Source organism: Suillus discolor (genome assembly GCF_016758755.1).
Source record: "Suillus discolor strain FC423 chromosome Unknown F5147scaffold_24, whole genome shotgun sequence".
Taxonomy (NCBI): domain Eukaryota; kingdom Fungi; phylum Basidiomycota; class Agaricomycetes; order Boletales; family Suillaceae; genus Suillus; species Suillus discolor.
In genome coordinates this window covers 1-27,229 of record NW_024541271.1, presented here as the reverse complement: position 1 = coordinate 27,229, position 27,229 = coordinate 1, and the positions used below count along the sequence as shown (strand labels likewise).

Here is a 27,229-nt window from a genome sequence, read left to right as displayed (position 1 = left end):
GTTTATAGGGATACGAGGGGAAAGCCCACTTACTTCCTTGTTTTGGACCCGGACCATAAAGTTTACGCACCGTGGACAGCGGCTTGGAACAAGCAGCGGCCTCCCGCAGGTGTGACGGACTTGTGTTTAGATATCCTATTTGGTTCTCGACTGCTTTCAAGTTCGCCGCGCCAGATTCCTCTGGATATATTATATGTCGATTGACTTTTGCTGGACCAGTTCGCGTTCAAACCACGAGACTTGAGCATCGCACGCGCCAATACAGAGGCCTGTTCGATTGGACGTTCGAGATCCTGAACTGAACCACCCAGAGAAGTGACTGAACCAAACTGCACTGCAGCAGTGCTCTCAGAGCCTCGATCTCAAACCATAATGATCAGAAATCTGACATTGCCTCGGGGCCTCTTTTCCTCCGTAATGCGATGACTGTTGCTGGGGCACAAGTCGTGTCAACGACTGTACCCCTCTACTTCGTGCGAGTAAAATATTGTCGACTCACAGGCAAAATTAATCTGACTCCTCCACTGTTGAAGTTTGAACGTCCGAGGAATAAGGGTGCTTTGAAAAGGGCAGTAACTTGGCTCCAACAAGGTTTCGGGTTGTTGAACATGTCTGGTATATTGACACCCGGATCCGCTTGTGGCCATTGCAACCATCGCATCAGAGGAACGCTTGTATTCTGTAATGCGGTTGTGTTCAGGCTCACTACGGATCTTTGCGCTCTTGCAAGATTTAGTGAGCCTCGAGATCTAAGATCTACAAGAAAATTATCTGACTAGGAACACCAGAAAGTTGGCCAGGCGGCTGTGTTACATAACCAAATGGATGATTTCCTTTTTCGGTGCTCCCGAGTCGGAAAACTAAAATAGATTACAAGCCGGTAGGGCGCAGGAAAACTCCTTGCAATTGTCATTTTCGCGTCTCTTCTCATTCGCACAGATTTGCGCGAAGTGTAACATTAATTGTCACCGTTGCATACAGCTGATTGTAACAATGTTTGCAGATGCCTTTCAAGCGACCGCTGCTAAGCTCGCATACAACTGATGACTCTGAATCCCAGTCGGACTCTTCTCACGGCGGACCTTCCAAGCGACGCCGGGTCAGTTCACCACGGAATATCGAGAAGGACAAAACCGTTCTGGTGTACATCTTACAGGCCAAAATCGATCCAGAAATGATGTCTGAGCTTGCCATGCTAGTCGAGAACTATAAAGTTGAGCGTGGTAACGAGAGTCTTGAAGGGCCAACCAGCGTTAGCGAACTCAACCTTGAACTCACTGGCGATGTTGAGAAGGCGGATGTCATTGTCACCGCAACTAACATGAGGCAGCGCTTGGAAAGGCACGTTGAGTGGAGAATTGCGGTATGCGCCTACACTTTATCAATTACGCAGAGTGCTTGCTCCAATACCATTTACAGAAAACGAAGGCCATCGTAACACCATTATGGCTTCAAGATTCTGTGAAATCCGGTCGGCCCGTTCCATACGGCAGTTATATTGCAGTTCATCACCTGGAAGACGAAACTTCGCGAAGTCACGACACTGTCCAAGACGCCTCATCTGGAAGTCCATCCAACATGCCCTCTGAGGCAGAGAAGCAAAGTTGTTGGCAGACAGAACCAACTGAACTCATAGATACTACCGAAGTGGAATTATTGTCGCACACTGCGAAATACAGTTGTCTACGACCGTCGCCACTTGTCTGCCCCAATCAAAGTCTAGTAAAAGAAATTGATGTCATTCGACAAGGCAGGAATGTCGAAGGGGAGGAAAGGAGTATGCTCAGCTACTCCAGGGCTATTTCTGTCTGTTCAACCTATTTCATTGTGTTGTATAACATGCTAAACCCATCGCGCCCAGGTCATCAAGGGTTTGTAACTGCAACGCCGTTCAATGTATAACGAGCTGGATTTAATACGCAGCTTACCCGCATGTCATAACGAAACACAATATCCGAGATCTCCACGAGCTACCGTTCTTAGGAGTGAAGATCCTCTCAATGGTGATGTTGCCATCCTCCTCACCATTCACCTTTCATTATTCATATATACATCAGATCGAGGAGTTTCTAAAGACAGGCCAAATAACCGAAGCGCGTCTGTGTCTTCCCCCCTGCCTCTATGACTTGGCGCTGATACGGATGCAGAGAGAATGTTGGCGGATCCGCGGTTTCAGTCACTTTCTGCTTTCATCACAATACATGGCATCGGACCCCACACTGCTCGCCGTCTTTATGACCTTGGTCTCCGTACGCTTGAGGAACTTGAACGATATTATGAAGTTAAACCAGGCGTGTCTGACGAAGAGACAATGCCACTACTTGATGCTGAAGCAAGCGCAAATACAGAGGCTGCCGGGGAACAGTCGATTAAGATCGGGCTGGCTCTACGACACGACTTGGGTCAGACGTGAGCTTTTTTTTTTATTCGTCCCTTCGGGCGAAGACATCGTGCTTTTTTATTGATATCTGTGCCTTCATAGCATTCCACGCGACGAAGTAGAAGAAATTAATGGGACCATCATGCGAGAACTCGGCCACATCCAGAAAGGGTGCAAAAGCGTGATCGCTGGAGGGTGTGTTTACCTTGCTTGCCCAAACTAGTAGCTGCTATTTATTGCATTGCTCTTCCATGGGCGTGTGATTTTAGTTACCGCCGAGGAAAGCCACAAAGTAACGATGTTGACATAGTCATCACCCATACGGATTGGAACTTGGGGTCTCAGAAAGTGAAGGGTCTGTGTAGAAAGCTTGTGCAACGACTGCATGAACAAGGTCAGATCTGCAATAGAGATACTTGGTCGTCATACTGATCAATTACAGGCCTCGTCACGCATGTCATGCGTATGTCTCCAGCATGACCGCCTTGGGTTGTCTGATTTGACAATCGTATAGATCTTTCGGGATTCCACGAACACAACGTGTTGCGCACTCATCACTGGGACTCTTTAGAGAAGGCTCTAACTGTGTTCGTATCGCGTCATAATTCATCGCGGCAGAACGTTTACCGACGTGTGGATCTGATTTTTACTGCACCGGAAGTATTTTGGACTGCAGTAGTTGGGTGGTGAGCACTAGACCTAACTACTTTGGCAAGTGATACGAGCGCCAATCTAGGACTGGGTCGACGATGTTCGAAAGAGACTTACGGTTATGGGCGAAGCAGCAAAAGCAAGTATTCGCGCTTCTCCGCGTGGATCCTGGTTAACTTATCTTATCAGGGGAATGAAATTTGATAGCTCTGGGATGTGAGTCTCTAGTGAACCAAAACAATGGACTTGGCATATGGACTGATCCTATTGCTTTATAGATCACGACGTCATGATTCCAAATTGTACCATCCCAGAACGGAACGTGATGTATTCAAAGTACTTGGACTAGTTTACATTCACCCAACACTGAGGAACGCGGATGCATGATCCGAGTGGCTATCTTCAACTTTCCCACTTGCATGTTCTACAATTCGTTATATTTCGACTCCATTTTCCAGCATTCCCCGCATATATTTTATGGTTGCTTCCGCAGCTATGCAATATACTCATTTTCGCCTGAATGATATTCCTAATGATAGTCTCCGATCTTGAGCTTGGCAAGATCGACTGCGCTAAATTCTAGTACCAACATCATATCACATGCGGTCTTGCAATTGTAACACTGGTCACTATCCTCCGGGCCCGTATGCATCCACCCTTCAAGTTCAAGTCGTCACCCTAGATTTACTTCACATAAATCGGGGAGGCCCGTAAGTTCTTCCAGTTCTCCCATACTTTCAATTTAATCAACTCTGCGAATTGGTGAGTGTCTTCGCTTCCATGGCTCTGCCTCACGACCGGCTTAATTTGCTTAGTGCTTCTAATCACCATCCGCGCAGTTACGCAGAGCTCCGCTTCACACCACAGATCGATATTTTAGCAACAAGTCGGCGACCTCGAATTCCTTGCAGGATCAGATCTCATCATGATGCTGTGTGTGTGGGCACACCTGGGCCCCTCAAAATGACTTGGCTGCTTGGCTACTCTGGACTTTTCTCGGACTTGGCAGAAGCGATGCCATTTTTTGCCCATTACTTGCGCACTGATCAACTCAATCTGCGCGACTTGCAAGCGAGCACGTTTATTGGTCTGTGAATATCCGAAATCGCTCAAATTGAGTTACCAGAAGAAAGGTTACCAGCCACTGGCCCACTAGTACTGTGGGTAATGCATTAATGACTGAAGTTCCTGTCTGATGGAGATTCAGATTGAAGTTTTCAGCTGTCTTCACGTCTGTTTTTATTTTTTTTCGTATCATCTGTGCCAAGTTTTTGTCGCACCTCTCTAAATCGCGTGGTGTCTATTTTTATCGGGTCCAGGGCTACTTCCCCCTCCTATGGCGACATCTCATACATCGATGAAACCACCTCCAATTATCGAGGATTCAAGCGAAGCGTTGAGTACCAAATTCGCTGACCGCTCCAAAGCCCGACGCGTCAAGTGCCGAAGAACCTCGCACCCGTTTGTTTTTTTGTGTTGTGAATACATCCATTTTGAATGGTGAGTTTACGAATTTGAAGTGAATTTGATTATATCTGTATTTTGACCTCGCAACCGATCGCTACCTGTAACCTGGGTTCTTGAAGTTATTCTAATATTGTTCTATTCGACGTCGATATCGGCGGTCACAGCCATACATAGTATAGGATGTAATGCAACTCGATGAGCGATTTACGTCAAGAGGCTTGGACTCTCTACCAGTCGTAGCATTATGGCCGGAAGTCGCAAGGCTTGTGTTAAATTCGCCAAAAGGTTTTTGCAAAAGTTTCTAGCATGTGAGGGGGCGTACGTATGCTGGTGGTCTCGAGACCATGTTTTTCGTATCCATTACTATTGGAAAGCTGTATGTTCTATGTACTAGGATCTCTGGAGACGTGAAGCCTTGAAGGTGTATGAAGGAACACCAAGTGGTTGATACAAAAGGCGGGGCGGTACTAATCCAGAGTACTATGTCATATTCGGACTAGCTTATTGTGCTCCTTTGCGGCCCAAAAATGATCGACATGGCCGTGACCAAATCTGGAAGATTGGAGGAGTCCCAAGAACGTAACAATTTGCGTCCACTGGCACTGCCTGCTGGACTGCGAGGAACTCTAATGTCTTGATTTGTTATTGAAAACCAATCTCTCCGCATCCATATCACCCATTCAGAACACGAGGTTCCGATTTTCATGCGAACACAGACTATTTTAGAAAAATGTGGGGGATCGGTCATGACAGCCTTGGGGAGGGGGAATGAAGACATGTACTGTTGTCAAAAGCACTGATGATAGGATGGATGTATGATACACTGTAGCTTAACCTTATTTTCGAGCAGGCGCATCGATAAGGCGACGAGGCGGGCTTGACTTCCCAAACCAGCCATCGAGGCGCATCGATAAGAGTTCTACCAGTACTTCCTGTGTAACAGCGGCTGCAGTCGATAAAATATCAAATAGTAAGGTACGCGCTTCCATGGAAGACGCGGATGCGATATGATTTACCACTTACCTGTACAAACTGTAACAGCCTGTAACTTGTTTGAAAATGGAGTTCCGAGGGGGTTAGACTGAGGGAAGTTCCCGTCCTTTTGGGATCTTGGCACCTGATGGCGAATTGCAGGACAAGTGGCTCCAACTACTACTACAACCTCCGTGTCTGTGAACTAGACGTAAGATTCCCTAGAGCGCCCAGGAATCTCAGTGTTTGACTCTCGGAGCCGCCCTGATCTCGGTTACTATCCCAGTCACCCCTGTTTGTCTCTGTGTAATACAAAAAAAAAATAACAAAAAAAAATTTGACACTCAGATCAATCATTGCTAGTAACCGCCATGCACTTGCATGCCACAGTCAGGCAGGCAGGCAGGCAGGAAGACAGCAGATCTTTTGCTCGTGTTATGCTCACGTGGGATCCCCATGACGGTTCTCGTAATTTAATGAAAGGACAGTTCCCAAGCCTTTGATCGGGAGCGTCGTGGAGGAAACGAGTCTTCTGTCAACTTTCGTTTCTCTCGAAACCTTTTTAGACCCGACTGTCGGACGGAGGCAATGTGAGTGTGGTCCCTAGTAATGTATGATCATGACCCCCCCGTCTTCATCCGCGAACCGAGACTTGCCGACTTTCAGGATTGTCATGTCCCGTATACAAGGGTCAAAGAACGGCGGCGATAATCGCGTGTACGGAAACGGACTTAGCTACTAGATCTATGTCCTGAATTGAACATCAACCCAAGTACATGTGAGAGCCGACATTTGCAAATCAGATGAGTACTTGATTGGAGTTGATTGGTCGGGTAATTGAAAGGTCCTGACGGTCGTACTTACCTATGAGCGGGATATAAATCCGGATGATACAAAAAGTTGGCCCAGTTTCCGTTGCATTGTCGCCTACATAACACCACAATATTTGGTTTACCAGCCCCCATCTCATGCCCCGCCATTCAATTTCTGCGCATATGTCTCAAATAACTGATGGCGACATAGCTTTGATCACTCCCATCTCACCCTCAAATGCACCTTGGGACCAGTGTCCTCCATCATACTCTGGAAATGCAATGAACACTATTGGGTGGAGTTACTACCCTCTACCACCGTCCCCGCCTATCTCTGTCGGCTCAAATATCACTGACTCTCCTGGACCTGCATCTTCTAATACAACTCCTGACTCTGCACGAGACAAGGAACAACAATTGTGCTTGCCTACACACCAGGTCTTTGACTTCCCTGAGGTGCCGAATGTATCGTCACCTTCACCATCTATCTCTCCACCGCTATCAAAGTCCTCTCAGCCACCTATTTCCATTGACACTCACATGCATGCGGAAGGGCTATCTTCCCTCCCTGTCGCAGGCCCTTCGAAGAGACCACGAACTGGCGGAGAGCGTATCACAACGAAAGACTTTGTGCCACCTGATGTATCAGGGCTGAGTAAACGTGAAGCACGTCTGGTCAAGAACCGCGCCGCTGCTTTCCTCAGTCGACAGCGGAAGCGGGAGGAATTCGAGGCTATGGAGATGTAAGTTCTTAAAGTTATTTCTTGGGTATGTGACAGGACGCTGAATGATACCCGCTTCATCGATATAGTCGCGTCAAGGAGCTAGAAGATGATAATGTGCGGCTGCAAACTGCTGCCAAAAGAGGACACGCCTATGACGAGCTGCTCTCGGAAGTCGAACAAATACGCACTCGCCTTTCTGCATCTGAAAAAAGGGGGCGCGAGTTGAAGGCCGAACTTTCACGAAGATCAATCAGTGATGTCCACGTGAAGACAGAAAACTACGAACACTCTTTGACACCAGTCTCGCCATCTGCCTCGTTGCCAATGCACTCTCATCAGAGATCAGGAGCAAGTCTCGGCCTGATGGTAGGCAACCTAGTCTTTGGAAATCAGAACTATGAGACCAATGACCCAACAGCAGGTTCTCCTATGCACGCTACCGGCGTCCCTTCTTTCCATGTCTCCAAGATCACTTCCCACGACATACTATATTCCCCCGACGGATCCCTCGGTCCTACACCCCTCGTGCAACTTCGACTACAACTCCATCATCCCAACAGATTTCGAATGGACACCACATCCTGACGGGGGAGCAGTGATGAACCTCGGTTTTAGCGATCTCGGAAAGCTTTCTTCGGGCGCTGGATCTTCGTCCCCTCGCAAAGTTGAAATCCACTCCGAAGCCATCAGAGCCCTTGGGGGATTCGAAATTTCCTTCGATGTCAGTCCAGTCAATGACGGAAAAGTTCAGGTTCGGATCTATCCTTCCCAATCACACCATATCAACCGGGATCCCCAACGTCCACCCCCATCCTCGATGCCTATGTGGTTCGAGTCAGCACCAAATAACTACAACTTTGCAGGTGCCTTGACATTTACCGCATCGTCGACACCGGGATCGTCTTTCGTACCGTTGACTAGCGATTTTGACTTGGATCCTTTTCTGGGTGGAGTTCACGACTCAGGAATGCCGTATGGCAGTGGTGGACCGGCGTTCGGCCACCATCCATCGGATGCCACATTTGAACATATACCAGGGTTTTTGAATGGCACTCGCAACGACTTCTCCAAACACCGTTCGCGAGTTGCCATGAGAAACCTGCCAGCTGTCGGGATGGAAGGAGAGTGGGAGGTTCAAGCCTGTTAATCCTACCGCAGTCGGTCAACCGCGTTACTCGACAGCCGTTACTCATGTCCCATCTACTACTTGCACTCAGCTGCTCTGATTGAAGTTACCTGGATAAACCTCATCGGAATTTATATCACTAGTATCTACTTTACTGGCTTGAGCTGGCCTTGAAGCAATTGCTCGCATTATTTTTTCACAAACATACTGGATATATAGTTTTTACTTAGGGTGTAGCAGATATAGAGGTGAATCTCAAGGTGGCAGAGCCCTGCCTCAGTTTCCTTCCTTTTGCAGACATTGCGCAGATCATCATCCTCACCACCGAAATGAACGCATACGAGTCAAATAACAGTCCAGACTTCAGTGCCACCACGTTACAGCAAGGAAACTATATTTGTGGGGAATTTTATTGCCCACTGGGGAACGATAGCACACCTTTCTCCTCTTGACCATCGCCCCCGGGCCTTCCCGGTGATCGCACAATTCCGACCCTCACCATCCAACATACCAGTCTAACACAACAGTTTGGTATATTACTCTTTACTAGAGGATATTTTTCATTACCGATCCACCCGCAACAGCCATAGATGTGGCTTCAAGCAGTGTCGACTAGCGTAAACTAGCGTCCACTCATTTGATTGACAACAGACGGAGTTCATTTAGCTAGTAATTTTACTCACGTTTAAGGTTTCTTTATACAAGTCTAATTTGATAACCTTGTCGTCTCCGTTCCCAATGTTGACTGGGTAGCACGTACATTGCGGCTGCTTTCTGAACTAGTAGTGTCAGCTTCCCCGCTCTCACTTTCCTTGCCTGTCTTTCTCCGTGCATGGTCCGTCGTCTGGATATAGATTGTTCTGCTCTATGTAATCGATGACAGCCGCTGGGAGGAGATACTGTACTGAAAGACCCCTGCGAAAGAACAGCCGTACCTTTGTCGAGGAAACATCGTTCTGGACCTGCTGAGCGATAGGGTAGATGTTGTTCCGCCAACGCACTAGACTGTCAACTACTTGATCCAGAGCGGCCCCGGTGCGCTCAATGACAAACGTTCCATGGTGTCCGAGTATATGATCGAGCTAGATATCGATGGGCATCAGTCCGCAAGCACATGTGATTTTTTGAGACCAAAGTAGATACCTACGTCATCATCAGACCAAACGCCCGGCTCAGACATGGTGCCAATTAGGTCTGAACCAGCAAGGAGCATGATCTGAACATCACGTCGTTCACCATCTCGAGTGGACACGCCACCAAGAACCGTGTTAATTTCGTAATCGAAGTGGTCTAGCACAATAGCTGTACGTTGATAGTTCTGCAGCGCCTCCCAGGAATCGACCATTAGCCACGACGACTCCTGCTCTGTGGCGAGCGCGCACATGTTGACCCTGTTTCATGTGGAATACATCAGTATCGATATGGTAGATAGTTGCACAATCCAAGATTTTGAAGTTTCAAGTTGGGGGATAAAATTTTAACCTTTCCGAAATATTGGAATACCGGACACAGACACATCTGTGTCAGGGCGTCTTTGCAAAGAAGTATGCCTCCTTAGGTCTTAGGTTCACCACGGCTGTGGGACCTCATGAGATCTCGTGAGACTCAGTTATGGTCCACAAAAAAGAATTTGGCCCGGTCCGACTACTTGAACTGGAGCAGCCCTCTAGGGAAAAACACAGTCCTTCTAAAGAGGATAGACCACAAATCTGGTGCCCCGACACATACTATGGGAAGAAACAACAGCGATGCACTTACCGATGATGTGCACTGACTAGACCCGCTTTCTTGTACTCGTCACTGACTGGACTGAGATATCCACCGAGGATCTCAAAATTGGTATTCTGCTGAATGAAATCCTTCGCGACCTCAAACATCCGGAGGTGGTGATATGTGATAGGATTAAAGGAGCCGCATGCCACCAAGACGATAGGTTGCTTGGTAGAGGTGTGTAGAGTGCGACAGAGTCGATGAGAGGTCAAAGCATAATTTGGAGGATTCGTCAAGGCAGTCGTCTTGTGCGCGAATATCTGAGCGGCCATAGTGGTGCTAGAAGGAGTGTGGAAATGATGATATCATCTTTGGTGCGAGATGGCCTGCCACTGCGTACCCTGAAGCAACGTTCCCCCTTTTTCCCCTCAGTGAAGATGGACTGGCACGATCTCCACCTTAATGGTGATCACAGGCAACTTCTGAGAACTCGGTGATATTGCTGTTACTGCAAGACATTTCATATGTTCACAAACATTCAGAAGACATGCCGCGTGGTCAATGGGACGCGTCGGTGACCTCGGAGGATTCAACAAACCATTGGGCGGCCCTTACTGCACTGCACCCTAATCGCTCCCGGGTCCGGCGGCCGTTTATCCATCACCTAACCTTCAACAACTACTGCTGTGAACATTGTCAGGGCCAACAAATTCGAATCAAATCGTGACCCTGGTTCGACCGCAGTTTTTGAGCTTTTTTCTACATCTTGCATCACTTGAAGCTATGGTGCAGGAAATCAAAAACATCCCAAAAACAAGGTGACTAGTCGGCAGCGCCGAACCGTAGTAAGCATGTTTGTCCTTTACTCCTCGACGTAGCTTGTTAGTTGGTCAAATCTGCTACCGTGATTTCCATGGGGAGTCGTGATGGCTTTTACATATTGACCGCGGTAATTGTAACTTACATCCCAACCTTCCCTTCGGAATCAATGCTACGAATCCCACTTTTCAAGTTTCTCATTGATCCGGGTCGTAACTTCAGTCCCCAAGGCATCTGGCAAAAGTTACAGCATAATCATGAGGCTCAATGGCATTGGCATCATCAATATTCGAAGCTTTGTCTAGAGTGATGAACCCATGGAACGTCCATCAAGCCCAAGGTGAAACGTTAACGGGAACTGTAGAAGGAACTTAGACTGCCTTCGGAAACATGGTGAGACTACTTCCTCGCCCACACCATCTTGCCCTTCACCCAGGTGCTTAGTACATTACCTTGGTGGTCAAGAACCGCCAAGTCCGCGTCTGCTCCCGCGCGCAGCGTACCCTTCTTGTTCTCAATATTAAGGCACCTGGGAAATTGTATTGCATTACGGCAAGGTCTGCGAGATCAAATTTTTTTGCTTACCTTGCAGGATTATAAGTTGCACATTTGATAGCTTCACCAATGGAGCAGCCCGTGTAGCGCACAAAGTTCCGTACGCATTTATCGAGGGTAACCACGCTAACGTTCGGCCATTAATGTGCAAAACAGATATGTAGTGTGAACAAACCTTCCGGCAAGGGTGGTGGTGCCTTCCACGTAAAGTGTATCGCCCTCCTTGTAAAACCGACGGCCATCGCGCCAGTCGTGAACACCATCCTTGAGGTGCGGGTCAAGAATCTTCATGGCTGTGAGAACGTCAGTAAAGTAACTCCGTAACACAATGTCGCATACCATCGGTAATCAAGATGCACCCGTCTGGATGAGCACTGTACGCTAGCTACTGAAGATATCAAACACAAGTCCAGATGTACATCAACAATAAGAACATACTCTCACGGAGTTGGGATGAGAATGAATCCCATCCACGATGATCTCGTAGAATGGTCGATCGAATGGTATAGTCTTAAAATATTTCTTGAGCTTACTTTCGCTTGACTGCCCACTCCCCAGGGGAATGGCGGTGATAGCGGCAGAGCCTGGGCTCTCCGTTGACTTGCCTGTGGGAAGGAGAGATTTCCTGAGAGCTTGTTCCGCAAGGAGCATGGGTGTCTGAGGGGGTGTCTTAATCTCATCAAGTGCTTCCGATATGTGATCAATCGAAGGCTCCTTGGTGATTGGAAGCGAATGCATCGAGGCATTGAGGGCGCTGATGATAGCGGACGGGAATGGCAAAAAAGTCGAAGAAGACGAAGGAGATAGATAAGGAGAAGCTCCAAGTAAACCAATGATAGACGGGTCGCGATGGTGAAGCTGCGGCATTGCATTGAAGAGATGTGTGATGCATCTCGCACCATTCCGTACTGCTGCAGTTGCAATATCCGTTGTAGCCATGCTATCTTGTATAGGAGTAACCTAGCATCGTCATTTTCAACAAGAGCATACCTGTGACCAATGTTGAAACAGATTCCACGCTTGCTGGCTTCGTTAATAGCCTCCATAACGCCCTCGACTTCAGGGGCAGCTGTTATTATGCGTACTCCCACAGTGTTGGGGGCGGTGTCGCCTGACATGAGCCAGTCTTCTGCGTCTGCTAGGTTCTCTGGACTGTAATAGACTCAAAAGTCTTAAAGCCTTCTGCAGGCAGAAATTATTAACGCAGGTGAGTGGGCACCTCGTTTGGACATCTGTAGGAATGGCCCCTCGGCATGCCACCCGAGGAGGTGTGCTGCGTGTGGAGGTGACCATGGACGAAGCAGGTCAAGAAGCTTGGGGTACAAAGTCGTTTCCTGAGTCTGTTGTATTGCGCATATGTTATGCGAATGAAACACCCAAGGACCTGAAGCTTACGATAATTGTGGGGACCAAGCTGAAAATTGACAGAGAAATAAGGCGCTATGAAGGAGTGGGTGGGAGATGCATTGACAACGCACGCAGTCACACCTGTCTCAACAATCTTCTCTGCGACCAACTTCAACCCATCTCGATAAGTTTGGTCGTCGCCTTCGTAGACAGAGAAGTCGAAACCAAAGCCTCCATTGATCTGAATGTCAATAAAGCCCGGACTGTCCAAAATAATTTAGTTGTTAGCAGAAATCGAAAATACGTAACAAGAAACGTCGGTTAAAGACTCGTTACACTGGGCTTGCGAATTCAGGACACTCACCTCAAGACGTTTCCCCCAAGATCAATGATTGTATTCGGGCGCTCCTTGCGCAGGAAAAAGGTTCGCTGAACACGATTAATAGTTGAATCTGACCCAAATACACGTCTATAGCCTGGGCAAGGCGACCCACCTGCGCGTCCAGTATGACACCACGCCGCTCATCAATCCACAAATCCTTTTCAATCAAACCACCGTCTTCCTGCGGGAGGAAGCAATTTGTGAAGCAGATAAGGTTATTCGATGTTGGCGCTGCCATAGCAGATGACTGTAATTATGCAAGAAGCTGGACTTGCATTGAAGTACTAATAGCTGGTGCTTGGCAGAAGTATCCGGGTATTCAGGCTGACAGCTACACTACTACTGGACGGATCATATCGATACTCCATACCATATCATGTGGGAGATAGTAGCGTGCACGTCAAAACACATTTGAACTCGTGAGTTCCATTAGTTTCTAAGCGTGGCAACCTCAGCAGTCGAGAGATTATTCTGATAGGTCACTATCTTTACAACTAAAAAAACCTTGGAATAGCTGTCAGCCCTAGACGTTCGATGACCTCTTGTTGCAGCCACCTCAAGACTGTCGTTGAATCTATAGTCGATGACCCACAGAGATACCGGCCCATTAACGAATACGTTCGAGTCCTCCACATAATTTTTGTCTGCGACTTTACACTTCACAGGACTCACGATTTCCTTGTGGTCCGGGCTCCTCGGAAATCGCTCTCGTGGGACATTGAGATTGGTGACGGCCCGGTAGGGTGCCCTGAGTAGAGAATGTTCCAATTCGTACCTGATACCAGCGTGTAAGTTTGGATGCTTCTGCATACTCCTGAAATTCGGAAGGTGGCGGTATGCGCCACACGAGAATGGAGAGCACAAGGTCAAAGCTCTGGATCCGCCAGTGAAACTCGTCACATTTGTCATGAAGCTGTATGAGGGACCACTGACTCGGACAATATAGGTATCCGATTTGCCTCGGATATACATTGCATTTCGGTTTTACTGCACTAAACGGCCAAATGAAACTCGTCCATTCTCTTGATGAGCACAAATATTAATGTTCTCCGTGGCGAACGGGATGCGGTGACTTGATCAGTCTTATCAAGATATAACTTTCCATGTCACTCTCGTATGTACTTCGAGTCATCCTTTTCTTTGACATGCGCAATCACTCCACATGCCTTATACATGTTTACTGATTTCCTTTCCCCGTCCCTCAGTGACTGGAGTGAGCTCTGTTCTGCGTACACTTTTCTGACTATCACCTTACTCAGCCCCTTTCTCGTTCCTAGGTATGATCAGACCTGCACGCTCTCATGTGGCCTTTGTCGCCGAAGACCACCAATTATGGAAGGTAAAGACTGGCACAGGTTTTAATGGTACTACTTCTGTTACTCACACGTTCGAGCAATTGTGCTGACTTGAGAACCAACACAGGATTGCGGTTTGCACAAACACGTGCAATGTTCAAATTGCCTTATCTGCTGGTGTACGTCGAATATTTGGTTTCGATCTCTGCGAGATCCGGAGCCTGCAACAACCTTTATCGACTTGCACGTTCGACTTGTGACCAATAGCATCTCGCAGCCGTCAGCATTCAAGACTTTCAGAAAGCGGGGCCATCTGATGCCTGGGTTTACTTCAAGGTAAATATGCGATAGGTCAATGGCGATGAGTTCTCGAGCTCGCCGCCCATTTTATGTTACTCCTTGTATTACTTTTCGCTTGTTTGATACTATAGAGCACTCGTAGCACAATACACTCATATTGTCCCCATAGTTCTGTTGTGGTTCATAGCGCTTCGCATGGCCAAACTAGCCTACAAACAGCTCTGCGACACGAACACTGAGACTTGGTGGCCAACATGTGATGAATCACATTGGGAGATTCATTCGTGACTGGCGACTAGTCTCGCACCTGCTGCACCAGGATACGCCATAGATGTAAGCTATTTGAACTGTTGTATAGATTTGCGACTGTGACGGCCAAGAAATGGCTGCAGTCTCTGGACGAAGCTCTTCGAGGCAAACCAGGCTGACAGCCGCCTGCATACGATAGCTGACGTCTATTGCGCGTGGTCAGATGGTATGACTATCTCTTCAAGCTGTCACTCTTGTCTTTTTCTGCCTCGAAGGTGACCTCCGAATCGCACGTAGTGACTGCATACGTGGTGCCAAATTGCATTAGTAGGTGAGCCATAGGTGACTAGGATATGAACCAGCTTATAATATTGATGTAGGCATCCGCCCATGCGTTGTGGGTTACCGTTTGCGGTGAGCGCTTAGTAGCTGCGGTCACATATATAGCTTGATCAGATCTCCCAGAAATCGATAACAGCATTCGGGATCATTTTTAGAGCCCATCTCCAAGAAGCACGGCCTGTGCATCATTTTTACACGCCGCTGATGAGCCCCAATTACCGGTATTTAATCTTGCCTGCCAAGAGCAAAACGTCAAATCGTATACTAGTCACAAATGTCAGTCTCAGACTTTCAGGCCTCAGGTCTGGCTGTACTTGTGCAACATGACAAACAATCAGTGATACTTGGTGAACGCCGGTAAATAACAAAACGCTTAGCATCTTCTCGATTACATCACCCGGCTAGCTTGATCCAAGAACAGCACTAGCGGAACCGTTTTACATAAATGCACACCGCTCAAAGTGGAGCAGGAACGCTTGGCAACTCCTTCGAGTTGGTTTATGCCTCGGAATCGGATCAAATGTGACCTACATGGTATAGCTTTCTCCAAGGGTCACTCTTAGCGTTTTGACATTTTTAGCAGCATGGCCCAGGTTAAATGTCATTCCTATGCCTATTCCAACCCCACATAACCCCACATAATTTGTATCGTCACGACTCCACTGAGCACTATAATGACCGCACGACGAATTCATACAACTGGAGGTGAGGTTTTCCATTACCTTCACTCGAATCGAGGTACTCAAAATATCTCCATGGACGAGCAGAATTGGCAGTTCGAGCCAGCAGCATTCAACTACCAGCTCGTTCCCAAACAGAAACGTCCGGTGCGCTCAAGCGACTGGGGCTTGGCGGACACTTAGACATAGAGGAAGACGAGCGCGAGTTTGATGTCATTTTTCCTCCCAGAAAACGTATCAGTCACTGTGCCTCGAATGTAAGGATCATACTGACTTTCCGTGCAGGCACGCAGAAGGAGCAAGATAAAGAAGACGAAGACGCTCGTAGGCGGGCAATGAGAAACCTCGTGAACTCGTGGCAGGAGCGACTGCAGCTCATCAGTGTAATTGTAAGGCCATCACTTACCTGGTGAATGACATTCATCTGATGCAATTCCGTGGGCATTGCACAGACGACATTCTTTGCATCCATAGAAGCAGGGATGTTAGTACCAGTGAACACTGACCCGAATGCAGTCCACGCCTTGCCAGGTCTCCTCAAAGCTGCGAATGCAGGATTTTTGGGTGCATTGATCATGCACGTTTACGCAGGTAAGTTGCATGGGTATCATTGCCAGGGCATAATGAATGACTTATTCGTGGCACGTGCGCAACACGTTCATTGCATAGCTGTCCTGTCATTCCTTGCAGCCTTCCTTTTGATCCGATATAAACTGAAAGAAGCCTCAAATGAGGAGTTATTCGCAGAAGGCAGAGCCAAGGGATTTCAGATTACGGCATCTCCAGTGAATGGTGCATTCCACGTCGAAGACGTCGAGAGAGACGCCCAAAATAATGAGACCGGGAAATTCGACCCGGAGAACCCGCCACAGAAAGGCATGCCAGAGAACACAGACACCAAATACGACCCCCGAGCGCTGCCGCGGATGGGATCAACACCTGCGGAACCTCCTATATTTGCCAGGGACCCACATCTGGAGCAGGTTGGCTTTTGGAATCTTACGATTTCATCGCATCTGCTGAGCCGTGTGCACACCCTGTGCATTCTCTTCGCTGGGATTGGGTTTGTACTCGCAATCATGGGTATCCTGACTTATGCGTGGGCGCTGCAACCAAAGGAGGTCAGCATTTTTGTGACTGTGAGCTTCGGGGCCGCTGTCCTTGCGATGGGGGTACTTTTGCTACCTGATCCGAGTCCCTAAGAGTCAAGCTCATCACTGTTCATTTCATTTCTTGAACTCTGCTTCCCTGAGAAATTTATACTTCTGCATTTGTCATACCCATAATCCTCATACTTAGTCTTCTAGTTGCACATGTACATGCTACCAACTTCAAATATCTTGCAATAAGGTTTTTTCAAGAAACATTGTTCAGCGACTGATTCACCAATATGTACTAAGAATGTTGCTTATTATTCACCTGGGAGGCCATATACTGGTGCATGTGCATGATCTTGCAACTCGGCCGATAACGCAATTATGACGGATCTTGACAACTGAGAGCACGTTTATTAATGTCCTTGAACTCCGAAACATTTTACAGGCGTCAAATTTCGAGTCAGGTCTGGATCCGAGTAGGCGCTCAACGGTAGACGGTTGGGGACTGTCTGTTCAACTCCTTTATTACATGTCGGTGTTCACTCCAAAGTTCCTGCAAATCACTGATTGCATTTTGCCTTGTGCAGCCCCATTAGCTTGCCAAATTCTGTATCGCGACATCCCAGGACACAGCATCAGGAAGCACATGGTCAATCGATAAGATGGTTCAGAATTACATCCAGCACGAGAAGAACACTCTCTGTATCAGGTTGACAGAATCTGTCGTCTTCCTGCGCATTTCTGATCCGACTGGCCGGGACCGCAATCAGAACAATGAAGCGCCTGCGATGGTTCGCGGATTACTCACCCTGAATGTCGTGAAGCCTACTCGCATCTCCAGTATCGAGATTGAGCTGCAGGGAAAAGCTACTACTTCGTCATTTGAAGGTGCGTTTAGCTTGATTTCATAGAAACCTAAAACGATCCTTTATAGGAATCGGCGCACGCCGCATAGAGGTGACAGAGCAGTACAAGGTGTTTTCTGCATCTACTGTCTTCTTCCAAGCGGCATCGTTGCCGTCTACCCGACGTACTGCTTCAGTTGGCCCTAGTCTTCCAGGTTTTGACTACGACCATGACCACGCCCATGATGAAGTCAACCCCGGAGAGTACAGTTCCGTTCCACAACACGCGCCTCATCCTAATGGCCTTCCAAGTCCAACATTCTACACCAGGAGCGCTAGCATGGACCCGCGTCAACCTCCTTCCTCGATAAATAGGCGTTCTTTCAGCGACAACACTATTCTGCAACATGACACTCATACACCTCTCCACCAAGACACTATACACCTTCCTCCCACTCCCCCTTATAGTCCACCCCTGAACTCCCCTTCGGCGATTGCAGATCATCGTCCCTCTCCCTCGCACACCCACTCGGATTCGGTTTCTCAATCTTCTGGTCATCCAAAACCAGAAGACAGTCCAGCACAGACGCTTGAAGACCTTCGACAAGCGCTTGTGAATAATATAGAGGCAGGCCAACCGAGTATGTCATTTTTAACTGCTTTTGATTGCTCATGTCTACACACCTTACGTGTCTAGGTCATCGTAGTTCATTCCATGCGACTGCTGGGTCTTCTTCGTCAAGTATATACTCACACCGCGATGTTCCCCTCTCGCGTCGACCAAGTATTGAAGATATCTCTGAAACCCAGCAGTTGTCTCCACAGTCATCCCGATTCAGTTCCCGCACGCGTACATCTCCTGCAGAGTCGCAGAATCCAACGCAGAGTTCAACCGTCGCCTCAAATACCGCTGCAGCACATGAGGATCGTGGGAGAAAATATTCCCGGTTTTCGTTCCACACGGTTGCCAATGTGATTGACACGATGGTTGAGCGTGTGAGGTCGCGTTCCCCGCGTGCTGAATCACAAAGGAGAAGCAAGAGTATCAATCGTGATGGCGAACGAGGGAGGACGCTGGACAGGGGAAAGGGGAAGTTGCCGGAGCAACCCCCACATGAAAGTGATAAACATAAGCATCATTCTGCTTTGGGGAAAGTAGGAGAACTCCTAGGGCTGGAAGAAGAACATAAAGAGGTGGGGGAAGGTTGGAAGGAATTCAAGAAAGGTGGGTTTCGATATATATCGCTTCATGCGGCTGCGTGCTTACTCTCGCTCTAAGGAACATATACCTATCCCATCTCATTTACTATACCAAACAACTCGCCTCCCACCATCGAATGCGATTACGGATCTATGATTTGGAGACTCAAGGCTGAAGTGCACCGACCTGGTGCGTTCACGCAAAAGCTGACTGCACAACGCGAAGTCCTTGTAGTTGCAGCACCTTCTGAAGACGATACCGAGGACTCGGAAAATACCATCATCGAGCGTCAGTGGGAGTCCCAGCTGCAGTATTTGATAGCAGTATCAGGACGCAGATTTCCTACTGGTGGCACTATACCCATTGATCTCACGATCATTCCTTTCACGAAAGCCAAGGTGCATCGAATATCCGTCCACATCGATGGTGAGTAGCTCAGTTGCGGTTGCCTGTTATGGAACCTGAATTGTGCAGAACGAATTGACTACCACACGCAAACGAGGCGGCTCGTGCGCTCACAGCTTGCACATCGAATACCTTTGCTTTCGCTCGAAAACGAGGTTGAGGGCGAGAGCCACCCGTTACTCCCTCTCATCTCTGACGACCCGGAGGCATTCCGAAAGTCACCTCTTTACCAACTCCTGAACGCTCATGACGATGAGAATGAGATGGCCATGGCTGTCATGGGTCCAGGGCCATGGGCATTCCACCAGGAACTGCAGCTTCCTCAACACTGCTCCCTCATTCATTTCTCCAATCGGAACAAGAAGAGCAACATCACTATCAACCACACACTTAAGATTGTCATTCGCGTCGAGCGTGGCGATCACGAGGCGACCGACCCGCAGACAAAGAAGCCGAAGTTATATGACATCCTCGTCCAAATGCCTGTGCGCATATTATCCGTCAGTTCTTTGTATATGTTCCATTTCAACACACCTTTTTGAACAAGTCGTATTTCCAGTGTCACTGTACCCCAGCGTGGATATCTCTACCTAGGTACTACGAGGTGCTAGAACGAGACTTTGACGGCAAACGTGTATCCTGTCCATGCGACCTCAGGGCCTCACACTGCGGTCCAGACGATAGCGAACTGCACACACCCATCTCATTGAACCGCGTAAACTCGATCGACTCCACCGTGTCGTCGTCTACAGAGAATTACTCGCCGGGGGGGCACAGCGGGCCGCTCGTGCAAACACTTGTGGGCCGGAGCACGCAGTATGAGCGGCTAATGTCGGGAATGGAGAGTGAGGCGGGCGAGGCCCCCCCAGCGTATGAGAGTATTGATAATGCGTTTCGCTCTCAGAGGGGGCGTATCTATCATGCTTGAGGGGACAATTTTTGTTGATGCGGAATATATTAATATTTATGAAGGGCTATATGTTGGGTTCTGGTGGCGGCGATCGTTTAATATTTAATCAAACAGTTGCCACATGATTGACTTTGTTGGAAGTATTGAAAAAGTGCTGAAGCGCTAAAGCTTAAAGACTCGATTCTTGACAGCGGCATTCACCGTGTCCTTTCGTAATTGCACTATAATGTCTCAACTCACATTCGAAATGCATTAATGAGCACACAACCTGGCACCCCCTCCCAAGTGAAGGCTTTCACCAAGTCCTACCATAGTTGTTGGCAAGGGATTCATGATCTTAGCGCCAAGTCGTTGTGTTGGTTACTGAGGGCTTATCGACGGCTGGAGCAAACGGGACTGCCAGTCAGTGGATTGCCACGATGGTAGGTCATAGCACTGCGAGGATCCACCCTGTCCAGCCTGGAACGAGCAATCGTCCAGCATTCTTGCTCATTCAATTAGACCACGAAATACTCAAAGGAACTCAGTAATTCATCCTGTTTATGTAACATGTGAGTTTGAGGTTTTACTTTGCCTACCCAATGCTTATTTAGCTCCTGATAAGAGGCTCATTCGGACCCGCCCTACACACTCATGGTCCGACGGCCCAGCATTATTATTGTCCTGGCCCATGGGCATGAATAGGCATGAATTGGTCCAACTCACATGCAGTCTGACCCGGCAGTAATCGGAAAATTTTGGCAATGGTAAGCCTGCCTGAGCCCACAAGGCGGCCGCGGGCCCGCGTTTGGTACATTCATGTGGGATTCAGAATAGGCAGTCTCACGCTTCACCTCTTCATCATGTGGAAGCGCCCGCCAACCTCACTTTCACAGCCAAGTCTGAAAAATGATCCACTTGGAGCCGAGTACAGCATTTTGTCGGGGATATCATGGTCAATCTCAATCAACCCATCGGTAAAAGTGTGGTTTATGGATATTCTTAGGCATCACGACACATATGGGTCCTTCGTCGAGTAGCGACTGCCCGCATGGTTGTCTTGTTATCTCTGTCTGGGATTCTGTGGATTTCGAGCGCCGTTTTTTCCCGACTGGTGCTATAAATCTACGACAAGGTTTCTTGGTGGGTGCGCTTGAGATCACCAGCATGCGCCTACTCCCATCCTTTGTAGCTCTTGCACTCGCACTGTTGGCCTCTGCCGACTCATTCTTGTCGCCTTACCGTGTTCATGAGAGACGTGGGCACATCCCCGCTGGATGGTCATACGACCGGAAGCACGACAATGAGGCTGCCATCCCTCTGCGGTTTGCTCTGAAGCAAAGTAACATCGACGCGATTGGTGACTACTTAACGGAAGTCTCTCACCCAGAGTCTGCGACATATGGCAAACATTGGACTGCCGGAGAAGTTTTCAGAAAGTTTTCGCCCAGCACTGAAAGTATTGGAGCTGTCCTCAGCTGGCTTGAAGAGAACGGCTTTGATTCCTCCCGTGCCAAGCTTACTCGTAACAGAGGTTGGATCGAAGTCCAAGCCACTGTAGAGGAGGCTGAGCGTCTCCTGCAGACTGAGTACCATGTGTACAGTCACGAAACCGGTCACGAGCATGTTGGTGAGTAGTATTTTCAATCTTCTTATTTCGTGAACTTTACCGGTTATGTAGCGTGTGATTCATACCACTTGCCTGAGCATGTCCAGTCTCACGTTGACTTCGTGACCCCTACTGTACATTTCGACGCCAAAATCTCGAAGCGCTCCACCTCCGATTCCCCCGAAGGGATCGCGCGCTCTGTTGGACAGCCAGGACAGGGCACTTACCCAAAGACTACTGGAGAAGTTCAGAGTCTCTTGAATCAACTAGAAGATTGTGACCAACAGATCACTCCAATTTGTTTGAGGGCTCTGTATGGATTGGTTTACGAGCCGCTGGCAGCGGACAAGAATAGCTATGGGATCGGTAAGTTGTACGATGTAATATTGGGCACACGAAGTTGACTCGGCAAACAGTGGAGTACACCCCACAGGCCTACCTCCAAACTGACCTGGATATGTTTCAAAGCACTTTCTCCCCAGACCTTGTTGGAGTTGCACCCAACATGGTATCAATAGATGGAGGTCCGTTAGAATTATGGCTCTTTGAATTCTGACACTTATCCTTCCACCAGGCTATGCACAAACCGAATACACTGGCTTCGAATACAACGGTGAATCTGATCTTGACCTTGAGTACGCGATGAACCTCGTCACTGCCGCGCAGCCAATCACCTTGTATCAGGCTGGAGATATGGTAGAGGGTAAGTGCTTCCACGTAGCATTGAGACATTGCTGAAAATATCTGAAGGTGCTTCTTTCAACAACTTCCTTGACGCAATCGATGGCACATACTGCACCTTTGAGGGTGGAGACGATCCAACTCAAGACGCCATTTATCCTGACCCATACGGCGGAGGCTATGAGGGCCCCGAAGATTGCGGCACTGCAAAGCCTACTAATGTTATCTCGACATCATATTCGTACAACGAAGCTGATCTGACGCCCTTCTATACTGCCCGTCAATGCTCAGAGTATGCTAAACTTGGCTTGATGGGTGTTACTGTCCTCTATAGCTCTGGTGATTATGGAGTTGCTGGAAACGGTGGCTACTGTCTGACATCCAACGGTGAGTTTTCTCAGCATGCTTGCGGCAAGATATTAATTTTCTTTATAGGAACTTATTCCCTGAACGGCACGATCTTCAACCCCAGTTTCCCAGGAACTTGCCCCTACATCACATCTGTTGGTGCCACTCAGGTCAACCCCAATTCCACGGTCCTTGAGCCGGAAGGAGCATGTGAACAAGTCATCTATTCTGGAGGTGGTTTCAGCAACTACTTTGCGATGCCTGATTACCAGAAGACGGCGGTCGATTACTACCTGACAAATTATTACCCTCAGTATCCTCCCGATATCTGGAACGCCTCAGGAACGGTGCGTGCTACTCAAGTAGTATAGTTTGTAAATGACAGCATCTAATCTCGATCTCCTGTCGCAGTCCCGTGGCTTCCCTGACATTGCTGCCAATGGTGCCGTAAGTTCTCGTCGTTGAAGATCTACCAGCTGATGCTAACAGTTGGCAGAATTACGTTGTTGCTATTGATGGTACATTTGAATTGGTTTATGGAACGTCCTGCTCTTCCCCAGTTAGTGGTGCCATCTTGACGATGGTTAATGATGCCCGTCTGGCAGTTGGAAAGAGCCCGATAGGATTCATCAATCCAACTGTGAGTGTCCGCCTCAAATCACCGTTACCTTTTTACTGACTGTTGCAATGAAGATCTACTCGCCTAGCTTTGCTGGCGTTTTCAATGATATCACCATGGGCGGAAATCAAGGATGTGGCACTGCTGGATACACTGCCGTTCCTGGCTGGGACCCAGTTACTGGACTGGGGACCCCCAATTTCCCGAAGCTTCTTGCGAAGTGGTTACTCCTTCCGTAGACTTTGAGCTCGACATTTTGGGGTATAAAGTCAATGCTGCGTGGTGTAAATTGCAAGTCAGTGCTAGACTGGATGATACCATGTAGACGTTATTGTTATCAAGGACATTCTGGGCTTCTCATTGGCGCCTCAGGCTGCAATATGGATGCGAAATATTACTGTTCAATATTAAGTTGCCTGAAAATCGACCAACGCAGCCACAGCCCTGCCACGCTTTACTTTAACTCGTCAAAGACGCGCAACAAGGTAATACTCTTCAAGCATAATACCCATTTACAGAGCTAAAGCTGTTGGCTGTTGCAAAGCCAGCGACAGCAGCGAGGCTATATATGGTCAACATTTGTTTGTAAGTATTAGTATGTTCCAAACTCCACACTTCTCCCCACCCTGCCGTAGATTGAAGCGAAGATGGGGGATAAGAGGTGTAGAGTTTGAATGTGCCAGCTGGGCGATCCTTGATTTGCACTCACACCATTGACCGAATATTGATGTGCAGTTTCAATGCCATGCAATATTCCTGAGGGGACGTGTTTTTCTTGCCGTCGGAAGTGAGCAATCATGAAGAGAGGATAGAGGTGTAGTTGAGGCTGCCGATTCGAAAAATTAGCCAAAGCCCCAAACCTCCAAGTTTCAGGTCCTCTATGCTGCTGACTAGTGATTCGGACCAAGCTCACCTTGAGTGATCCTTTTCGCTGTCGTCCGTATGATACGCTAACTGCATAAATCGGTTTCCGACACTGTCGAATGGCACGTCACCGGAGCAGCTCGAAACTTGTGATTTCGACCGTACGACACGCCCCATACTACCTTAATTGAAGTGACAGGCATTAGAAAAACAGAACGGTACTTAGAGGAATCGGTGTGGAAAGCGTTCATGAATTGCAAGTTGTTGGTACACCAATGGAAGCGATGTATGAGATAGGTGCTTGATAAGTAACGACCGTGATCAAAGGGACTTTATGCATATACAAGGCAACATTTCAAAGGATAACAAGAAATGGGTAGCGTTCAAGACTGTCAGGCATTATTGACCAAAAAAGCCCTTCACTCTCCACATGGTGTCCAAGGAAGCAAGCCGGGGGGATCCAATTAGCTGGGGTTATGGTTTATTTGATTCGACAACTTGGAGAACGCTTACCAGTTGGGCAAAACCTTCCTCTCTGATGACTTGCGCTACGATAGATTCTAGCTCTGTATGAGATAACTTGTGAAAGGCCGGAGTGTCATGCAGTGATGCAACAAGCTGGGCTCGAGTTGAATTACGAACTTCTGATGGTCGACTTTCCGATTGAAGAGATCGTGTGACGCTCGAGGGCAGTGGAGGCGGGGGCATCGTGTTTGAACTACTGAGAGTAGACGAGGATGGTTGGGAAGAATCAGGTACAGAGCCTTTGGTAGAGTGGATGGAACCAGACGGTGCTTGGCATTGGCTGGTCTTTGGGATGGCTATCGGAGGTGTTTCTGGAGGTGTAACGAAGGTGCCGTTGTGAGATGGTGCAGCCACGGATGTCGTTTTCGTAGAATTGCTGCTCAAAGCCACAGGAGTAAACCTAACTGGCGTCGATGGTGCGAATGCCGGTAAATTGGATTCGGACGATGGATTTTCTGAAAGAAGTGTAGTCGGCGCAAGTCTGGATGGAGTTCCGCCCAACGATGGCAGAGCTTGTGAAACAGCTGTGAGTATAGTACCTTGACGGGGAACGTCGTCGATGAGGCCTGTCGTAGCTACAGGGGGGACGCGAGTGACCAGAGGCTGCGGTTGTGGATTCAATCTACAAGGACAGACAGGTCGGATGGCATCGATAAGCTGAGCTGCACTCGTTGCAGTGGTAAATGTGATCTGAAAGCGCCGGTATACCTAAGACAAAACTTGGTAAAATGTTTGGAAGAAACGGCACATATGTACTGGTTGACAAGTCGAGTCTGTTATTCTCGGGTGCAAATACCGAATGCCAACGACAGTATCCCGATAGGCAGCTCTGAGAGGAAGACCATGGTCAGGTTGCCCAGAATTCGCCCTCGAGTTTGGGATCGACGAGAAAGAGAGTAAATCAAGATCCTCCTGGAAGATTACGCTTTTTAGTATGATTCGTTATCCGTCAGTAAGAGCCTACGAGGGTAATCTCTCTTTGATCGACCTCCGTGCTATTAGTGCTGCTATCAAAGTTCCATATAGTTCGAAGTCGAACAGAGACAAGCTTTCCCGCAGAAGAAGTCTTCGCGTCCAAGTAGAGGTTAATAATGGGGTGGACGAAATGTTGCCATTCTGCATCTGAAACAAGGTTCTGAGTGGATGGTGAGCTCGTAGGATATGACCGCGAATATTTTGCTAGCGGATAAGTAACGGTTTTTGTCGTGAATTGAGCCATTTCCTGAGTGCAAAAAGTTCTACCGCTGTGAATCTATAGATATTGTCAATTGACGACGAGAACGATGCGCAAACCTGTCAGGAATTAGTACAAGTCTGACTATAAAAAGTTGACTCGTAGGCTACCACTTGTCTGACGTCCGAGACTGGGTTGTACAGTGCGAACTTAGTACCGTTAACGTTGAACCGTTCACGTTCAGGAGGCAAGCGGGTCGCATTGCCGCCAGTATTTTTTCAAAGTCCGTGATATAAAACACGTCACTATGCCAATGCCAATCATCCGAAAGGCACAGAACACTCGTACTGTTTGTATTGGTACACAATATCATGATACCACTAAATGCGAAAGACAAAGCCTACTCTCAACTTAATCGAACATCTAGTCGACGATGATTTGAACCCTTTAACCAGCACACCGGTTGCAAGATGACGCTTCGGGATATCGTTAACACTCAGCCGAGTCAGGTCGCCCCGGCGCCCGTTTATCTTTTCAACTTAACCGCAAAGTTCAACCACGAGCCATCCGTCAAGCTCTGAATATAATCGAAATCAATCGTCCATTATATCTCAAACATCCTGTGATATATCTGTTGCTCGATCGTTTCACAATCACCACTGAAACCCTTCTGATTTCAAACGAAGTTACAGCTTGGACATCGACTCCTCAATCAACGCCGTATGTCGTCCCCTCTGAGGCATCCATCCCATCGTGATTTCTAATTGTACCGTTGAACTGAACCAGTGCTTCCCCGACTTGAACTATTCCAACTCCCGTTTTGTGTCGCATTTTCACATCAACCTCTGTCGATAAGCGACTGAGATAGATGTGAATATCTGCTTCCCTTATCACCTCTCTCGCTCTCTGACCCGACTGACAGAGCTTCTAGCAATGGCCGAAGGAATTTGGGAGAAGCTGTCCCAGGTCGCTGTCCTGGGTGCTGAATATGACTCCCCTGAACGCCAGCCCCATCCGAAATGTTTGGAAGGGACCCGAGTGAAGCCTTCTCAAATTCATCCACGAATTGTCAGACAAGCGAGATAAGAGTCAGATCATTTGGCTGCATGGCACGGCGGGCGTCGGAAAGTCTGCCGTGGCATTCACTGTGGCCGAGAGGA

At 48.2% G+C, this 27,229-nt stretch overlaps 8 protein-coding genes across 8 annotated transcripts; 5 read left to right on the top strand and 3 right to left on the bottom strand.

Moving 5' to 3' along the window:
- The first annotated feature begins 908 nt into the window (after positions 1-908).
- F5147DRAFT_692300 (uncharacterized protein) lies at positions 909-3,575 on the top strand. Its single transcript, XM_041437184.1, has 13 exons — positions 909-1,363; positions 1,420-1,806; positions 1,862-1,871; positions 1,924-2,003; positions 2,058-2,097; positions 2,148-2,409; positions 2,483-2,575; positions 2,650-2,774; positions 2,823-2,843; positions 2,895-3,066; positions 3,117-3,170; positions 3,221-3,247; positions 3,310-3,575. Exons 1-13 carry the CDS (start codon positions 1,004-1,006, stop codon positions 3,416-3,418), a joined length of 1,740 nt encoding a protein of 579 aa, XP_041293313.1. The 5' UTR covers positions 909-1,003; the 3' UTR covers positions 3,419-3,575.
- Positions 3,576-6,438: 2,863 nt separating this feature from the next.
- Positions 6,439-8,331, top strand: F5147DRAFT_798256 (uncharacterized protein; the record flags this gene model as incomplete). Its single annotated transcript, XM_041443217.1, has 3 exons — positions 6,439-7,025; positions 7,094-7,373; positions 7,429-8,331. 3 exons carry the CDS (start codon positions 6,439-6,441, stop codon positions 8,152-8,154), a joined length of 1,593 nt encoding a protein of 530 aa, XP_041293312.1. The 3' UTR covers positions 8,155-8,331.
- Positions 8,332-8,714: 383 nt separating this feature from the next.
- On the bottom strand, positions 8,715-10,282 carry F5147DRAFT_152224 (uncharacterized protein). The gene is made up of 3 exons (XM_041428297.1): positions 9,892-10,282; positions 9,281-9,524; positions 8,715-9,215 (listed from the first exon to the last, which is right to left on the bottom strand). Exons 1-3 carry the CDS (start codon positions 10,173-10,175, stop codon positions 8,937-8,939), a joined length of 807 nt encoding a protein of 268 aa, XP_041293311.1. The 5' UTR covers positions 10,176-10,282; the 3' UTR covers positions 8,715-8,936.
- A 624-nt stretch (positions 10,283-10,906) lies between these two features.
- On the bottom strand, positions 10,907-13,447 carry F5147DRAFT_753183 (carbohydrate esterase family 9 protein). Its single transcript, XM_041440238.1, has 11 exons — positions 13,059-13,447; positions 12,929-12,993; positions 12,696-12,827; positions 12,613-12,631; positions 12,421-12,557; positions 12,208-12,369; positions 11,656-12,157; positions 11,557-11,602; positions 11,393-11,510; positions 11,248-11,343; positions 10,907-11,191 (listed from the first exon to the last, which is right to left on the bottom strand). Exons 1-11 carry the CDS (start codon positions 13,182-13,184, stop codon positions 11,062-11,064), a joined length of 1,533 nt encoding a protein of 510 aa, XP_041293310.1. The 5' UTR covers positions 13,185-13,447; the 3' UTR covers positions 10,907-11,061.
- A 2,039-nt stretch (positions 13,448-15,486) lies between these two features.
- Positions 15,487-17,177, top strand: F5147DRAFT_692256 (uncharacterized protein). The gene is made up of 6 exons (XM_041437183.1): positions 15,487-15,666; positions 15,716-15,837; positions 15,900-16,046; positions 16,098-16,201; positions 16,265-16,403; positions 16,482-17,177. Exons 2-6 carry the CDS (start codon positions 15,807-15,809, stop codon positions 17,012-17,014), a joined length of 954 nt encoding a protein of 317 aa, XP_041293309.1. The 5' UTR covers positions 15,487-15,666; positions 15,716-15,806; the 3' UTR covers positions 17,015-17,177.
- A 118-nt stretch (positions 17,178-17,295) lies between these two features.
- F5147DRAFT_692247 (uncharacterized protein) lies at positions 17,296-20,473 on the top strand. The gene is made up of 7 exons (XM_041437182.1): positions 17,296-17,440; positions 17,497-17,797; positions 17,844-18,395; positions 18,452-18,979; positions 19,034-19,381; positions 19,430-19,860; positions 19,920-20,473. Exons 2-7 carry the CDS (start codon positions 17,572-17,574, stop codon positions 20,286-20,288), a joined length of 2,454 nt encoding a protein of 817 aa, XP_041293308.1. The 5' UTR covers positions 17,296-17,440; positions 17,497-17,571; the 3' UTR covers positions 20,289-20,473.
- An 864-nt stretch (positions 20,474-21,337) lies between these two features.
- Positions 21,338-23,905, top strand: F5147DRAFT_692241 (subtilisin-like protein). The gene is made up of 9 exons (XM_041437181.1): positions 21,338-21,879; positions 21,931-22,224; positions 22,275-22,382; positions 22,433-22,561; positions 22,609-22,926; positions 22,975-23,234; positions 23,299-23,334; positions 23,384-23,527; positions 23,581-23,905. The coding sequence occupies exons 1-9, from the start codon at positions 21,417-21,419 to the stop codon at positions 23,743-23,745; spliced, it is 1,917 nt and encodes a 638-aa protein (XP_041293307.1). The 5' UTR covers positions 21,338-21,416; the 3' UTR covers positions 23,746-23,905.
- Positions 23,906-24,769: 864 nt separating this feature from the next.
- F5147DRAFT_635178 (uncharacterized protein) lies at positions 24,770-26,294 on the bottom strand (the record flags this gene model as incomplete). Its single annotated transcript, XM_041432883.1, has 5 exons — positions 25,860-26,294; positions 25,652-25,807; positions 25,250-25,603; positions 24,884-25,180; positions 24,770-24,838 (listed from the first exon to the last, which is right to left on the bottom strand). Exons 1-5 carry the CDS (start codon positions 26,112-26,114, stop codon positions 24,770-24,772), a joined length of 1,131 nt encoding a protein of 376 aa, XP_041293306.1. The 5' UTR covers positions 26,115-26,294.
- Between the last annotated feature and the right edge of the window lie 935 nt (positions 26,295-27,229).

Excerpts from the sequence above, each read along its gene's own strand:
- F5147DRAFT_753183 (XM_041440238.1), bottom strand. The coding sequence starts at position 13,184 with ATGGCAGCGCCAACATCGAATAACCTTATCTGCTTCACAAATTGCTTC. Across the intron at positions 11,603-11,655 it reads CTCATCCCAACTCCGTGAGA|CTAGCGTACAGTGCTCATCC; the intron begins GTATGTTCTTAT and ends TATCTTCAGTAG. Across the intron at positions 11,192-11,247 it reads GCAACTTATAATCCTGCAAG|GTGCCTTAATATTGAGAACA; the intron begins GTAAGCAAAAAA and ends ACAATTTCCCAG.
- F5147DRAFT_692247 (XM_041437182.1), top strand. The coding sequence starts at position 17,572 with ATGGTTCAGAATTACATCCAGCACGAGAAGAACACTCTCTGTATCAGG. Across the intron at positions 18,980-19,033 it reads TTGGAAGGAATTCAAGAAAG|GAACATATACCTATCCCATC; the intron begins GTGGGTTTCGAT and ends TCTCGCTCTAAG. Across the intron at positions 19,382-19,429 it reads AATATCCGTCCACATCGATG|AACGAATTGACTACCACACG; the intron begins GTGAGTAGCTCA and ends TGAATTGTGCAG.
- F5147DRAFT_692256 (XM_041437183.1), top strand. The coding sequence starts at position 15,807 with ATGACCGCACGACGAATTCATACAACTGGAG. Across the intron at positions 15,838-15,899 it reads ACGAATTCATACAACTGGAG|AATTGGCAGTTCGAGCCAGC; the intron begins GTGAGGTTTTCC and ends ATGGACGAGCAG. Across the intron at positions 16,202-16,264 it reads TGCAGCTCATCAGTGTAATT|ACGACATTCTTTGCATCCAT; the intron begins GTAAGGCCATCA and ends GGCATTGCACAG.
- F5147DRAFT_692241 (XM_041437181.1), top strand. The coding sequence starts at position 21,417 with ATGCGCCTACTCCCATCCTTTGTAGCTCTTGCACTCGCACTGTTGGCC. Across the intron at positions 22,562-22,608 it reads GGCTGGAGATATGGTAGAGG|GTGCTTCTTTCAACAACTTC; the intron begins GTAAGTGCTTCC and ends AAATATCTGAAG. Across the intron at positions 22,927-22,974 it reads CTACTGTCTGACATCCAACG|GAACTTATTCCCTGAACGGC; the intron begins GTGAGTTTTCTC and ends TTTTCTTTATAG.
- F5147DRAFT_692300 (XM_041437184.1), top strand. The coding sequence starts at position 1,004 with ATGCCTTTCAAGCGACCGCTGCTAAGCTCGCATACAACTGATGACTCT. Across the intron at positions 1,364-1,419 it reads ACGTTGAGTGGAGAATTGCG|AAAACGAAGGCCATCGTAAC; the intron begins GTATGCGCCTAC and ends TACCATTTACAG. Across the intron at positions 2,576-2,649 it reads AAAAGCGTGATCGCTGGAGG|TTACCGCCGAGGAAAGCCAC; the intron begins GTGTGTTTACCT and ends GTGTGATTTTAG.
- F5147DRAFT_152224 (XM_041428297.1), bottom strand. The coding sequence starts at position 10,175 with ATGGCCGCTCAGATATTCGCGCACAAGACGACTGCCTTGACGAATCCT. Across the intron at positions 9,525-9,891 it reads CTAGTCAGTGCACATCATCG|GGTCAACATGTGCGCGCTCG; the intron begins GTAAGTGCATCG and ends CACATGAAACAG. Across the intron at positions 9,216-9,280 it reads GCGTTTGGTCTGATGATGAC|CTCGATCATATACTCGGACA; the intron begins GTAGGTATCTAC and ends ATCGATATCTAG.